Source organism: Nesoenas mayeri (assembly GCF_963082525.1).
Source record: "Nesoenas mayeri genome assembly, chromosome: 8".
Lineage (NCBI taxonomy): Eukaryota > Metazoa > Chordata > Aves > Columbiformes > Columbidae > Nesoenas > Nesoenas mayeri.
In genome coordinates this window covers 5465817-5481607 of record NC_137554.1, presented here as the reverse complement: position 1 = coordinate 5481607, position 15791 = coordinate 5465817, and the positions used below count along the sequence as shown (strand labels likewise).

Genomic DNA, 15791 nt, shown 5'->3' with positions numbered 1-15791 from the left:
AGTTTTCAAACCTGGGCTCTGTAGCAAGCATTACGTAGCACATCATCATTAGGGCTGGTTTTGTGCAAGCAATATGTTTTGTTTTGGTGTAAGGGAGCTGGAGATGATCAGAGCTCACATTCAGAAGTTACCAAGTACAATAAATTCTGTTCCAGTTGGGCGGCAAATACCTTTCCCATCAATCACGTCCCTGGACACGTTCTACTTGAATTTAGTCTAAAGCTAAAGCACCCAGCCCCCTGAATTAAAGAATGTAAGAGCCACAGAGAAGCTGCCTATCCTTTCTGACACAGACAGGCACTATTTATTGAAACTACAGGGTGAAAATCTGCCACTGGCTCCAACAGCAACAACCTCTCTGAGAACTAGAACTTCCCAGAAAGCAAGTAAAGCCAATAGGATTTTTCTTTGAAATCTCATTTCTTAAGGTCTTCAAGAACTTGGACACTTAGCAAGGTGAATATAATGAAGAATAGAAACTCATATACATATTGAAATTTGTAGTTCCTACCCACTTCATTTCATTTTTTCATTCCATGGGTATTTACGCCTAGTTGGATTGGACTAGATAGCACTCGTCAAGTGCTAACCCGCAATCATGAACTCTGGATTCAGTTGTGTTTGTAAAAGAAAATATTACTCTGCCCCTTCCTTAGATTTTGGGAATTGCGGAAAAATCAGATCAGCTTTTGTCATAAACCTCAGAACGCGGAAATGAAAAGCGCCCTCTAAGAGCTCTGAAGCAGATGCTGGCAAGTCCAGAGAGACGCTGCGCTCCTGCTCTATCGGATTCTACAGCCACGCTCACCTGCAGAAAACAAAGAGAGAGGATTTCCAAAACACAGCGAGATGTAGCTTGTAACAGGCTGAGAGAAAAACCACCAAGCGTAGCCAGATTTTTTACAAAACCCAGTTATACTTGCAGCTGTACACCAAATTAAAACCAGAAGGGCTACGCGACGGTTTCAAGCAGAAAATCCAACATCCAGCCTGAGCGGCTGTCCAAAACAGGCCAACTTTTCCACAATTAATTCCAAGTTATTCTTCCACCCTCCAGCATCGCTGCTCATGGCTGTGGCTGCTGGTGAGAATTTCCCTCCAGAGCTGCATCAGGCCTGGTTTATCTCCCTCCAAGTCACTGGGACTTATCTCCATACAACTGATGATATTTGTTCAGTTCCCTGTATAGCTAGCGACCAATTTCCTTACCTTGTCTTTTACGTAAAGAGTAAATCAGGCTTCTCTTCAGTCTCTAAAACTTGACAGAATAGGAAGAGTCTCTCTGCTTTTTTTTGTAGGAACACCTCTAAAGTGCAAAAAAAACCCGCCAAAACCTGTCTTAATTAGTACCATACTGAAATCCATAGGCAAAACAAATGGCTAGGAAGAAATTTCTTACAGACGTGAAGTAATAGCTTTCACTGTCGAATGAAAAGAAGAATGGCTGGAAGGTTTGCTTGGAAAAAAGCCCCGAACAATGAGGAAACCCACAGGGTGACAGCACCATTGCTGTAAGGAAAAGAGATGGAAAAGAAGGGAAGGAAGAAGGAAAAACTGCATTTAAACAAACAAATCAAAAGCAAATTACTACAAAGCCTCATCCTCTGGGCAGCCTGAGGTTTACAGCAATGGGTCGACTGGATGTGGTCAAGCACGCTGAGCATCTTTAACAATAAAACAACCTTCAGAGAAGTGCAGTTTTTTGTATGCTAAACTCTTTTGAAGATGGGCCTGTTGAAATTACCAGCGTTGGGTGCCTGAAATCTGTCCACCTCTCCCAATTTAAAAAAATGTGGTCCTAACAGACCATACATAACAGCACAGTTTGGTCCCCTGCTGCTGGGATGGCAGAAATAGGAAATGAGTGAGCGCCTCAGGGCCATTTCTCCCTTCTCCCCGCTGTGAGATCTGCTTCCACAACTGTTTCTTGCCTAATACCAGAGACCCAAAGCAAAAACTTTCTATCAAGAATCTTGAAACCTGCGGCACAGTCTCTCAGGGCATCCTACTATGTGGTTTTAACAAGCACTTTCATCTTTTTCCCCAATTTCATGATTGCACCTTGAGCCCACAACTCCCCACTGCCACCTCGTACTGCTCCCTGTTGGGTGTAACACTCATTAGATATCATTAGACAAATCACATAACAAACACCTCCCATCACAAGTTTAGCCCATGCCTCATCAAACCAAAAGCATGAATTTCGTTAATAAACTCTTTTCACATGACCAGTTCCCAGTCTCCTAATTATTACTGCCATTTTTTAAACTCCATCTGTTTCACTGGCACCCTGAATAATTCCCATGCAGCCCCACCAAAAACCTACAAAGAAGGATTTTCTCCTCCAGAAGACCTTCCTTGTTTTCTAAGGGCTCAGTACAAAACCTAGAGGAATAACCATACATTTCAAACACAGCCTCACATGCATTGCACCACTAACAGACTAGTGAAGACCGCTTGAAAAATTACACCTTGGCATCGTACATTCTCTTCTTAGGCATTATTTTCTAGAGAAAACACATGTTATCACATCAATAATTATATTTTCTGACTTTCAGGTGCAGCCCAAGTTGTTGCCCCATGTACCAGTACATCGAGCTCTCAAGGATCTGCAGTTTGGCTAGTTCCATGCTACCCCTTCTTCCTTAAAAGCACAGGTGCTGAGGTGGAAATCCCAGCTTTTGCATCCAGTAACAGTGGTTCCGTGTTGGATACGTTCAGGATTTTCTCTGAAATTCATTTCTCCGACTGGTCCAACGAGGCCTGTACTTATTCACCCTGTGCCGAGGGCTGTATTCTCAGTGCTTCATACAGACACCTACACCTACGTTTTTACATATATTTTTTACATAATTTTACACATCGCATAATATTTGTCCCTGTTTTGTTCTCATCCCTCAAGCAACGCGAGCAAACAGACTTTTGGAAATAAGAAAGCCTGTGGATTTATAGGGATGGCGATGAAAGCGCCGTATCGGTTTATTGCTGAAAACTGCATCTACCCCTTTAGCCCTCACTTCCATTAGTTATATTGTGTTTTAGCTTAAATGCTGCCTAAATAAACCACAAGGCTTTACAACACAGGGGCAACGGCTTCACGCAGTGGTATTTAACTCCGCCCCACGCAATTTTGGCTGGCACCCCCTGCCGGGAGCAGCCCAGCACACTGCAGAGCTGATGTCCCACCCAAATATCCACAATTTTCTCTGCCACAGGTTGAAGTTAGCGTGGCAGAATTCTATTTCTGCCATCCCAACTCAAAAGGTGCTGGTGGTCAATCGCAGCGAGGTTCTGCTGCAAGGACGGATGCACAAGCCACCTGCCAAGCTACGCTGAGGGCGGTGCCAAAACCAGGATGCATAAATCACAAATATTGGTGTGTTTACCAAAATGCCGGTGGGAGGGAGCACTAGAGATGATCTAGACCAATCTTGCACTTGAAGGATTTCCTGTCTTGAGGCTACTGATATTTGGGGCAAAGTGAGTGAGCATCCCAAAATGCACCAAGTTTGGAGAACGTCGCTGGCTGCAGCATCCTTCAGCCTCTGTCGCACATCTGCCTTCACCAGTGTTGTCCCATTCAAGCACTTAGATTCACAGTTCTACCGACAAAAAGTTGATTATCTCCCTACCCTTTTTACTAAGGATCTCCCTGCATCACCTTTGGAGGAAAAAAAAGACAAAACCAAACACCAAAACTCCCAGTCCCCCAGTAAAACCCACCTAACCTTTACAAAGCCAGCCAAAAAAACGTGCTGCTTAATCTACAGAATTGGCCATTCTGCCTTTTTCCTCCTCAGACGAGAAGAGCTCACCACGGCACTTGCTCTGGAAATCTGTCAGTCTAAGACGTGTAAAATAAGCAAGGTCTAAATCTTGCAGACTTCAGCCTCCACGTGAGGAGTAGGTTTAGCGAGCTGGCTGGACCACACTCATATTCTGATTTAAGATGCTCTACCTGATTCCTTTTCTTTCTTGGAAGTGCTAATTTACTGGCAGCCTCCGTATAAAGTGCCTCAGTAATTAGTTTTCAAAGCAAGAACGGCAGACTTGGGATAAGCACAGTGTTTTACTCCGATTTTTCGCAATGATTTCACTTTATTACTTGCCTCTGCAAAGAAGTGACAGGCAAACTAGAGATGTGTCTGCGGAGCCACGCGGCTCTTGGCAAGGGAAAGGCACCTTCCCTCGCAGTGACAGCAGCGTCACATACTCACACCCCATCTAGTTCCACACGTGTCTGAACAGATAAGGATTTCCCAACCCTCTGACATGAGTTCCCCATTCTAATTCTAGATGATGTCCAGGGCAAAGACCAGCATGATTTCCTCTTGCACAGCTGTGAAGAAACTAATAAGCTTCCTGAATATGCCACTTTTTCTTTTTTTACCTTCAGTAATTAGACATGAGCCCCTTCAGGTGCTCACAACTGCTCAGTTTTCTGCTCAGTCAGGGAGCAGAAAACTTGAAATGCTGAACTTTGCAAGTGCAATTTTGGCTGCAGCACAGGGATGAGTGTAAAGAAAACCATAAATCTATGAGGATTGCGCCCTCGTGGCTGTGATGGGACCTGAAACCACCTTTAACGGCAGAAAATTATGATACTGAGGGGTCATTGTCAAAAAATCTCCACACGTGACGCCCGCAGCTTTGCTGATTGCTTTTCGAGTGAAAGCTGTTTAATATTTGCATGTCTTTCCCGCTATGGGAATGTCTTGAAAGATCCACTGTGCTTCCAAAAGTCTTAAGAGGGGAGTGGTTCAACATTTGCACTCCCTCTACACCACAAAATAGCATAAAAAATCGCAAAGCAACAGAAAGAAAGGCTGTGGGCACCACCCAGGAGTGGCCCCGTGGGCTGAATCATGGGTGCCCAGGCTGGTCTCCAAGTCCACAGCAGCGAGGGCTCTCGCTGGCTTCACATCCATCATACGTAAAACACCGGAACGGGGCTTTCTTTTCACATGCAAACTTTTATTTTGCTTGTAAATCTCCAGCCTTCACATTTGATTTGTAAATACCTGCTACCTTGCTGATAAAGAGTGTGGGTAGACAGGCAGGACCAAGATGTTTTATCTTCAGCTACTCAAAGAACACAAATACCTCCCCAAATACAGGATTATGCTCTTTTCCTTAGCAGTTTAATGGTAACATGCATAAATTTAAAGTAATTTTTTTGTTGGTTTCTCTCTCCTAATACTTCAACGGGATAAAAAATTTCTCTTACACATGTTCAAAGTTTACCTAAATATCCACCTAGCAGTTTTTCCACTGCCTTCAATGGGCTCTGCAAAAAAATCAACCCACACAGTCTCAATCCGATCTACTTTGGTGAAATCCAGTGCCTTCAAAGCTTTGGGTGCTGGCGAATTGGGACCTTAGTGCCACACGGCCAGTTTTGGGTCGCATCTCCACATTTTTCCTAAGTTTTTTACACACAGTTTCACATCGCATCTCTCCGCACTCTCGTCAAGTTTTTACACAGACAGTTTCACGTCGCATCTCTCCACACTCTTAAGTTTTTACCGTCTACTCTTGGGCATGTTATAACCCACTCCTCGGGAATTTATCACGCATTACCGTTAAAAAGCCGCCTGCCCGAAGCCGCTCGGACACCGTCCCTCTCCAGCCGGCGCAGCCCTGCCCGGTGCCCAGCCCGGCTCCGGGGTTTCCCGCCCTCGCCCCCCGGGGGCTTTGATGCCCGGCCGCTCGGTGTCCCCCCCGCCTTGCCGTACCTCGGATGTAGGTGCACTTGCTCTCGTCCAGGAGGCTGGAGGCTGAGCCGCCCATGCTGCCGGGGAGCGCTGCCGCCGCCGCCACCCAGCCCGGCCCGGCCGCTTCCTCCCGCAGGCGCCGCCCCCCGCCCGCCGCCGCCAGAGGAGGTCGGGCCCGGCGGCGGGAGGGCCCGGGCAGCAGGAGGGGTCCTCTGGCCCCGCTCCACGCCTCCTTTCCCTCTCTCCCCCACCCCTTGGAAACCACGGGGTTGCGAAGTTTTGGAGCTGGAGGTGGCAGGAGGCTCCAGCAGCGGTGATGGAGGAGATGAGGGACACGGCCCTCTGAGGGGTGCGCCTGGGGCACAACTGGGGTTCATCAACGTGCAGAGCGCTGCTGGCTCCTCTTGCTGCCCTCGTCTCAAAATCCACACCCTCTTGGAGACACACTTAGACCCTTCCATGTTTCACACAGTCACACAATGCCAGGGGTTGAAGGGCCCTGGAAAGCTCATCCAGTGCAATCCCCCCATGGAGCAGGAACATCCAGATGAGGTTACACAGGAAGGTGTCCTACTTGATTGTACATGTGGTACATGCAATGGGAGTGAAGTCCACCTGAAATATTCAGCATTTTACAAGGGGCTGGAGCACAAGTGTGATGGAGCGGCTGAGGGACCGGGGGGGTTCAGCTGGAGAACAGGAGCTGAGGGGAGACCTTCTGATCTCTGAACTGCCTGAAAGGAGCTTGGAGCCAGGGGGGTCGGGCTCTGCTCCCCAGGAACAAGCGCCAGGAGCAGAGGAAACGGCCTCAAGTTGCGCCAGGGGAGGTTGGGGTTGGATCTGGGAACAATTTCTTCCCCAAAGGGCTGTGGGGCATTGGAACAGGCTGCCCAGGGCAGGGCTGGAGTCACCATCCCTGGAGGGTTGGACAGACGGACATGAAGTTCTCAGGACATGGGGCAGTGCCCAGGGTGGGTTATGGTTGGACTCTATGACCTTGAGGGTCTCTTCCAACCAAAATGGTTCTGTCATTTTAAAATATCCTTCAAATAGGGCACCTTCGTCTACCAGGGATGTTGAGACACCGTAGGATTCATATGGCTCAACCTTTGGGGCCGTATCTTCCCACTCTGGTCAGCCTCTTACTGGGAATCCTGGCGGCTTGTATAGGATGCTATTGATCTGTGATGCCAGGATGAACAATAAACCTACACAAGCAGGCAATAAAATGCATGCTACTTCATCAAATATTTTCCAGTGATCAAACCAACTTGCTAAAATGGGCAAAAGCATCAGTTTGCAGATCCTTGGCACAGCAGTGCAAGATAGTACGGAACAGCTATCCCAATTTTCTTGCCTCTGAATAATAATTTCAGTGAACCTTTACACCATTTGTGACTTCCTAAGGCATTTTCTCCCATTTTGAGTCAGTAATTCAGTTGGGCAGGAATGGGCAGCTCGCCATACATTATTGTGCCTGGTATGTTTAGTATGGAGTAGCTGAGTTGCAATGGATATGGGTTGTGCCAACATGATGGAGATTGACAGCAGCTGGAAGTTACGTATTTTAGACTTAAATACTTTTGATTGAGCTTGCTGTGAAATTGTTTTGAACTTCGCTAAGTTTCACTTACACAGATTGTCCATTAAGGACATTTAATATTTTGCCACTCGGTGGATCATATGGTGATTAAAAATTTTGGGCTCAATCTTAAAACATTTAAATGAACACTAAACTTGATCAGAGGTGAAATATTGAAGAGAGTATGTTACATCAAGTTCAGTGTTCTGTCGCCTCCTTGAAGAAAGCTGATTGAAAGCAACTTATATAAATTGAAAGCAACAATATAAATTCACACTCTCTGGGCACACACTAATTGTACTGAAGTGTAACGGAGCAATTGTTTGACCGGATTCATCCAGAGCATCACCAAAACAGCGTTTCACAAGCCTATAGACATCTTGGCTGAGAATATAATACTAAATCAGCAGCACTTGTAGAGGTCAAATGTGAATCAGATTCTACGATCGATATACCTGGTTGTTGAGGTCTGTGTGAGAGCTTTGCACTTGCAGAAAGGCGGATGCTGCAGTTTGCTTGCTGCACATCTTTGAGCTGTGTGAGCAGACAGCCATGAGGAAATACTGTTTACTGCTGTGCAATTTAAAGGCATTAACTCAGAAGAATTTGGCCTCCGCTGAGTGTAGCATATCTTTTATCGGATGTATTTGAGAAGCCTTTCATAACATACAATCACATGTAACTCGCGAGTCAGCTCCAGGAGTCTGGAGAGATAAACTGTGGAAAATTCATGAGCCGTAAACTGGATTGCTATTCTCTCTCATCATTTAGCAGAAGAAAATATGCCAAATCCCAAAAGCTCTTTGCCCAAGAACAGATGTCAGTGTGCATACTGAATGGGAAACCTCCCTGTCTAATTACAGCTAGAGTAAAAACAAAACAAGAACCGAATAGGTTTTTTAATTATAATATTTTATACTTTGGTAATACCTGATCCCCAAGATCCCCAGGCATTTCACAAATGCTACCTAATTAAAGACCATAATTTTCCTTTTAAGATAGGGAAATGCTGTGTTTTAATGGCAAAGTTTGTATCTTAAGCATCTTAAAAAGATACCATGAGAAATGTGAGCAAGGCCAGGAACAGATATAAATGATCCTATTTCTATACTGCTTAATAACAAAACCACCCTTCTCTCAGATAAGAAACTGGCTGTTTTGGATTTTAGTCTGACGTGACTCATCCGCACTGCAGCGATCAAAGATAAAATAATACTATCAAAACAAAAATACCACCAGAGGCAAAACAAATATTTCCCCACTTTTTCCTCCTATCAAATCCTAATCTTTAAGGGTTTGTTTTCCTTTACTCTCCCAAAAAAGTTCCTTCTCTAAACACCTGCTTTGTATTATATTCTAAAGGGCAACACGATGGAGCTCTTCTGTCCTATGAAGTGAACTCGACCAGGACCAGGAGAAGCAGCTCATCCCCAGCAAAGGGACGCAGATCTGTCTCTGCTGCCCCTGTGACTTCGCTTGGGATGGTGTGACATGAGGAGAGGTGGATTCTTGTGTCACCAGCGCCCAAGCTTCACTCATGGTCCAGACCCAGGAGGCAGCCAGTGAAAGTACTGGGAGCTCTCGTACCCAAAAAGCCACTACACTGCCTTGGTTTGTGTCAGTCTCCAACTCTGTTTTGGGAGGAGGGGAGAAGGAGGATGTCTCCACAATGACTTCTTTATTATCTCCCTGCGGAGGGAACCGTGATGTCACCCCGATGTGCCGCAGATATAGACATGACAAGATCCATTCTCAATGCAAATGGGCACCGCGTCAGAATAAACTCCCAGCGGCTGGTAGTCAAACACGCCATCTTTAACCCCACCACAGGGCTGATAAACCGCACGTTTGTCATCAGAGGGACTGATAAAATCTTTGCCACGTTGTTGGCTTCTTCTCCCGTGTGCCAACACTTGCCTAATTGTAAATAAGACATGCCAAGGAACAAGTTGCTTTGACATGCTGCATAATAGCGCTTGACTGAGCCCTTTGCTTTAGAGAGAACCGCAGGGTTCACCCTGTGTGTACTCTCCCACAACCTCTTGGTTGCCTCAGAAACAGTTTGTTATCAAGCAGAAACATTTAAGTGAAATGTGTATGAAATCCATCGGGAAAGAAAAGTAATTATCCAAAACTTGCCTAATAAAATTTCTCCAAGGGAAAGTCACCATTTTCAGACCACTGGCTTCTGTAAGCACGATAACAAGGTGCTATCAACAAAGACAGCTGCAAATATAAAAACCATCGGGAATAAATAATAATTATCTGTGCCTAGAGGAAACTGTTAATCATTGTTGTCTGAAAGCCAAAGCCAGGTGGCAGAAAGTAGGACCAGGAAGAGGTGTCAGAAGATAAACCCAGTCCTTTTCTCAGGACTCAGGATAGGCTGTGGGTTGAAATATATTCTGAATCCCTTCCATCAAAATAACACAGAAGAATGTTATTCTGATGAGTTTTTTTTGAAAGGTTAGAAGGAGGTCTTAAAATCCAGCTAGGGAAGATGATACTCTAAGAGAATCACAACTGTTCTGGCTTGAGAGCCAAATATAATATTTTGATAAAATAGCCTTAAAAAAAGTTAGATTTGTTTGTGCTTTAGCTACTGGCCTAATTCTGAGAGAAAAGCAAGAAGCACTGAAAAGCCACAGACAGAAGAAGAGTGGATTTTAATAGATTCTTAATCGCGAATCATGGAACAGGTTGGAAGGGATCTCAAAAGAGCATCTGGCCCAACCTTTCATGGGAAAGGGAGACGAGATTATCTAGTGCATGATCCAGCCATGTCTTAAAAAACCCAGAGATGGGGACTCTGCCGTGTTCTTTGGGAGCTTGTTCCACTGATTGATTGTTCTTACTCTAATAAGAATATTTCTTTATATCAAGATGAAAGGGAAATGTGTGTTGTGGAGACACTATATGAAGTGCTACTATATTCTAGAGAAGAGAGAAAACTGGTGTTTATGGTCATTATTCAAATAAATCAATCTGATAAAACCCCTTATTTTCGTTACTTCAGAAAGTACGGGTGACAGTCTGAACTATTCATGAAAGAGGAAAAGCAAGATAAAGGTATATTTCAATAGTAGGTGGTATCCTGGTGGTAAAATTATGAATTTGTGTCTCAATCTCTATCTTTCAATAGCTCTGTAAAAGGTGCTGCAGGGCAAAACATAACCAGGCCGCTAAGTGCACAACCTACCGCAGGATTAGGCTTTGCTGCCGCCCTTCCTCACTCCCGATTTTCTTCCCAGTTATGTTTTCTCACCATTCAACATGTAAACCACATTCATTTGAATACTCATTGAATACCAGTGCTCATATAATACCAAATTATAAATGGCATTTATCATATTAGGCTGCTCGGTTGCAAATCATTCAGAAATGTCAATTCCATCTACAGAATTGCAGCTGATCTGTAATCTGAGAGATTTTTGAAACTTTTCAGCAATGAAACATCCTCATAATGCATTAATGGTGACACATGAGAGTTCAGAAGTTCTCCACTCATATTTAGTAAATTTATATTAATATAACGTAGCCCATGCAAGGGTCAGTTGGGCGTTAGCTTTGCTACAAACGTAGAATTTCCATCCTCAACATCCAAACAGCACAGATCTTGTTCCTCAAAAAGAAATACTTTTTAGTGGAAAGGTAGGAAATTTGGGGTAAAACCTCTTTATTCTTAATTGTCAAAGAGTGAAGCTGGTCATGAAAACTATGCTGTAAATGTAGGGTTGAAACTTTTCTCTCTTTTGACACCTGAGATTCTTGAGTGGGAGGATTTAAGCAGCGAGGCCTTAAAGACACTAGGTAAGCAAAACATAAGAATCCTGCTACCATAGGACCTCAAAAATTAGGAGAATGGTACACTGCAAATGGTATACACTTGGGAGAAAGTATGTTCTTTTCTATCCTTAAAGCCCCTTCAGTGTGTCTTAGGTTCCTGGTTAATGTGGAGTACAAACAAAAACTTGTCAACATATTCTGAGCAAGTTATACTCTTTAAAACAAAATACACAAACTCTCAGTACTTAGGGCATGTTCCCAACTTGGATGTCAAGGCTGCTTTCTAAAAACAGATTCTAAAATTGATTTATTACAAATAAACAGATTCTGTCAAGTACAGCTCTAGACAGTGGCTGTGGAGAAGGAAAAGCACTCTGCATACCATGAGTCCTTAAACAGAAAATTCCTCTGAAACCAGTAACCTCACAACAACAAGAGTCTTTGCCTTACCTTAACTCTGCAATCCCTCCCTGGTTTTGCCGCGGGAGTGCTGTTGGCCCTGTCATCTCCATGTCACCTCCACTGTTTCAAGTATGTCTTTTAGATGCCAACTTTGCAACTTTTCGCAGCCAGAGTCTGCTTAGGGAAGGCTGGAGGAGCAATGCTGGATCTGGACGAAGAGGAAAGTAAAAAGATGCAGCAAACCCAGTAGGAAGTAGGAAACTCTGTTAGAACATGACATGGGACTAAGGGCATTTGGTTAAAGAACAAAGATTCCGAATAGCGATCCTAAACTCAGAAATTTCAAGATGTGATTCTTGATTTTATTTCCCATAAATTAAGGAATATTGTGTCCAGCTGTGGCCCCTCAGTTCCAGCAGGACAGGGAACTGCTGCAGAGAGTCCAGCGCAGCCACCAAGATGCTGCAGGGAGTGGAGCATCTCCCGTGTGAGGAAAGGCTGAGGGAGCTGGGGCTCTGGAGCTGGACAAGAGGACACTGAGGAGGGACTCATTCATGTTTACAGATAGATAAAGGGTGAGTGTCAGGAGGATGCAGCCAGGCTCTTCTTGGTGACAACCAATGATAGGACAAGGGGTAATGGGTTCAAACTGGAACACAAAAGGTTCCACTTAGATTTGAGAAGAAACTTGTTCCAGGTGAGGGTGTCAGAGCCTGGCCCAGGCTGCCCAGGGGGGTTGTGGAGTCTCCTTCTGTGCAGCCATTCCAACCCGCCTGGACACCTTCCTGTGTAACCTCATCTGGGTGTTCCTGCTCCATGGGGGGATTGCACTGGATGAGCTTTCCAGGGCCCTTCCAACCCCTGACATTCTGGGATTCTGGGATTCCTGGAGCTCCAGCTGTGCACACTCCATTTGCCTGTCCCAGTGGGCAAGTAATTACAGGGGTTTGTATAGATGTAAATTAAAATAAATTACATGTGTTGAACTCTTCTTGTTTACTAAATACACAAGTCAATTCAAACACCATTTCCTTCTCCACTGAGTCACTAGGTTATGAAATCTGTTAAACAACACAGCTAGAGGTGATCGCTCCTGCTCAGCTGCCATTAGAGGCCATATTTTAATTCGTTAGGACATTCTTGTCAAAGCAGCTAACATACAGGCCTTTGCAAATTACTTGTTGAAGCAAGCTTCCTCATTGTCGAACGAGTCACATTGATTTGTTCCCTCACCTTGAAACAGGGGTGGCATATAGAAAGCAGTAAATCAAGGCAGAGTTGACCGCATTTTCCATTGCCTGGTGCTCACACAGCTACAGAACAGCAAACGAGGAGGAGCGGCTCGATCTGTTGGCCTCAGCGGAAAACTCAGGAGGAAAATCCATCTGTCGGAGATCCAATGGATTCTTTACTGCTCCAAACGAACAGTCACACCTGCTTGAGGAGACAGAAAGAAAACATTTCTTTAAGTGGTGGACATGAGTTTATAGGGTGGGATTTGCAGCATTAAAGGCTCTCAGGGTCGGACTAGATGACTTTAAACATCCCTCCCGACCCAAACTATTTGGTGATTCAGCTCAGGTAACCAAGGCATCCCACAGTCTTTGAACAGACTTTAGTGAGGCAAGACATCAAAAGCTTGAAATTAGAGTTGTCATTTTTACTTCTTAATTAAGTAAATCGCAGCATGACTCTACTTAGAAGAGTAAGAAATTCTGTTTCCGTTTGATTAACAAAGATGTGACCAAAACTTTCTTCCCAAGGAAGCTGATGTTCATGTATTATTAACTATCCTTCAAAAGTACAGCAGGATATGGTGCAGAAGCTGAACAATCCTGCAGACATGATTAACGAAGAAGAGGACTAAATCCCTGCAACATCTGGATTTGCTGCTTCTGGGCACAGATGGTTTTGGTTGCGTTTTATTTCGAGTATATTCATTAAGACTAAGCATGGGGTTTAAACACAACCTTCCTGTTCCAAGGCTCCATTTTCCACAGAGAAGCTTCTCATCGGGAGCCTATCCAAGAAGCCATATGCAATGATTGAAACGGGACTTGCTAAACCATCTTGCATGCTGAACAGGCTGCAAGAGTTCAAAAGGAGACACACAAAGGAGCATCTTGCAAGAGAAGGACATAACCCACTCGATGGCAACAGCACGACCAGGGGCAGTTCCCCCATTCTAGGACATGCCATGTCGCGATAGATTTGTTAATGACACAAGTTCTGACACAGTCACGCTGATTGGTATAGAAATCGCAACAAGCATCTTATGGTGAAGCAGGAAGCAAGAATCTCTGCAATTAATTATTACCAAGAATTATTTGGGTGGTAATATCTGCACACAGCGTTTTTCATTGTCCTTTAGGAGAGCAAGTGTAATTAACCGGTATATTACCTACCTCTGCAATGATTTTCTTACGCTTACTGTTGCTTTTCTAGTTGTTAATGTGCGTAACAAGTAATCTGCTCTTTTAGCCTGTTACCCAGCTTGGGTTCTCTTTAGCTAAGCAACTTTACAGCAGTTGCACTATCTTGTGAAAATTCTATATGTCCATAAAATGGGCTCTGTTTGATTATCCATTCTTCTATGTTAACTACTGCATTTTTGTTGTGCAACTCATATACAGATGTGAAGTGCCTGGCCAAGCAAGCAGTATCTGTTACATCTCTCAAAATGGTTAAGACTTGTTTAATAACCCTGAACACCCCGGGTTGCTCTAGAAGCAGTGCAAAATACAGTCTGTAGGAATTAGAAAGTACCCAGTAGCTCCTTTTGCTCTAAATTGAGCATTTTTATATAATAACGATCTACTTGGATTCGATAAACTCTATCAAATCACTGGTGAGTCTGTTTTTTTCTCAGCAATTGAAAAGTCAGTGGTTATTTGGCTTTTATAGGAAAGCATAATACTAATTGCTTTCTTTCATATACACATCCATCATTGCAAGTCCACCAGTTTTGCTGTACTGTATAGAACATACTAGCATATTTATTGCATTAAAGAATCCCTCTGCAGAAGAAAAAAGATCATTTTATTACTTTTTACACTGATTTGAGCAGAAACCCATACTCTCCTGGTTATCTACGCAGTTCAACTTTACCAGATTGGTTTTGGCCACAGCCAGTTGCCATAATGTTTGTAAGTGAAATGCAACTATTGCTCTTCCTTCCTTTTCTATTTCATAATAAAGTTAGTATTTCCGTAGGCCCTGGAATCCTCATTTGCCTGACATGAGAGAAAATAACCACATTCTTCCGTTATCCCAACTTTGAAACATGATGATTAGAAGTATTATCATAGATCACAGAAAAATCTTGTTTGAAACGGACTTCTGGAGACCATCTGGTCCAAGCGGGGCTGTGGAGATAGGTTGTCCAAGGCTCTGCCAAGCCAAGCCCTGAGTATTTCCAGTGAGGGAAATTCTATCATTTCTCTGGCAACCTGTTCCAATGTTTAATTGTTCTCACAGTGATTTTTTTTACTTACATCCAGACAGAATTTCTCCTTGAAGCAACTTTTTTGTCTCACCCTTCACGTGTTTTCCCTTGCTGCGTTCAGATACGCGAAGTAGCGCTCGCCTGTCTAAATAACCACCAGAAGAAACAGCAGTGGTCTCGTTTTTATTTCTGATGTCTTGCTGGATATTTAGCGATTGAAGCTTTTGTCCAAGTTTCTCATTCCCGTTTGCACAGCCTGCGTAAGTACCCGACACAACTGGGTGGTCTTTAAGTTGTCTGCCAAGTCCCAGAGAATTAAGGAATACAGAAGTAGACAGGAGTTTAAAATTGAGGGTATTAACATTCTACAACAGCCTTTTAAAATGAAGCTTTTCAAGGACTTTGCCTACATGGTATAATTGAGCTGTGAAGGTCACGGCCGCTGCCTGAAGTTCTGTATTCGACCCTCATTTTGTGCACATGCATCACGCTGCAGGCTGAAAGCAGCATGCAAAACCAACCTCGTCATCCTGCCAACAATTACCTGTTACTTAGGGCACTGCCCGGAATAAAATCATGCAAAATTTTAGACTCCACTCTCCATTTCTCTGCTATATTTCTATAGCTATTGAAACAACTGCCAAAAAAAAACCAGAGAGACGATAAAAATGTTTAGATTATGGAATACACGTGCATAATGGTTTGGCTACAGTTCCCTTCTCTTTCCCTAAATAGCTGAAAGAATAACGAGAGGAAACACTAAAAAGAACCAGCAATCTAAACAAAGGTTGTGAGGTCAAACTCTCACTTGCTCCTCCTTCCTTCTCTTTATCGCTGCCAGCCACTCGGCTGCTGGCTCGCC

The 15791-nt window shown here is 44.0% G+C and overlaps 1 protein-coding gene across 1 annotated transcript in view; it reads right to left on the bottom strand.

The window, feature by feature from the left end:
• NIBAN1 (niban apoptosis regulator 1) overlaps positions 1 to 5790 on the bottom strand; it is a gene marked incomplete at both ends in the record, with an annotated part of 57758 nt that extends 51968 nt beyond the window's left edge. The window contains one exon of the mRNA XM_080348928.1: positions 5736 to 5790. Coding sequence (XP_080205054.1) covers positions 5736 to 5790 — 55 coding nt within the window. The remainder of the gene's footprint in view (positions 1 to 5735) is intronic.
• Between the last annotated feature and the right edge of the window lie 10001 nt (positions 5791 to 15791).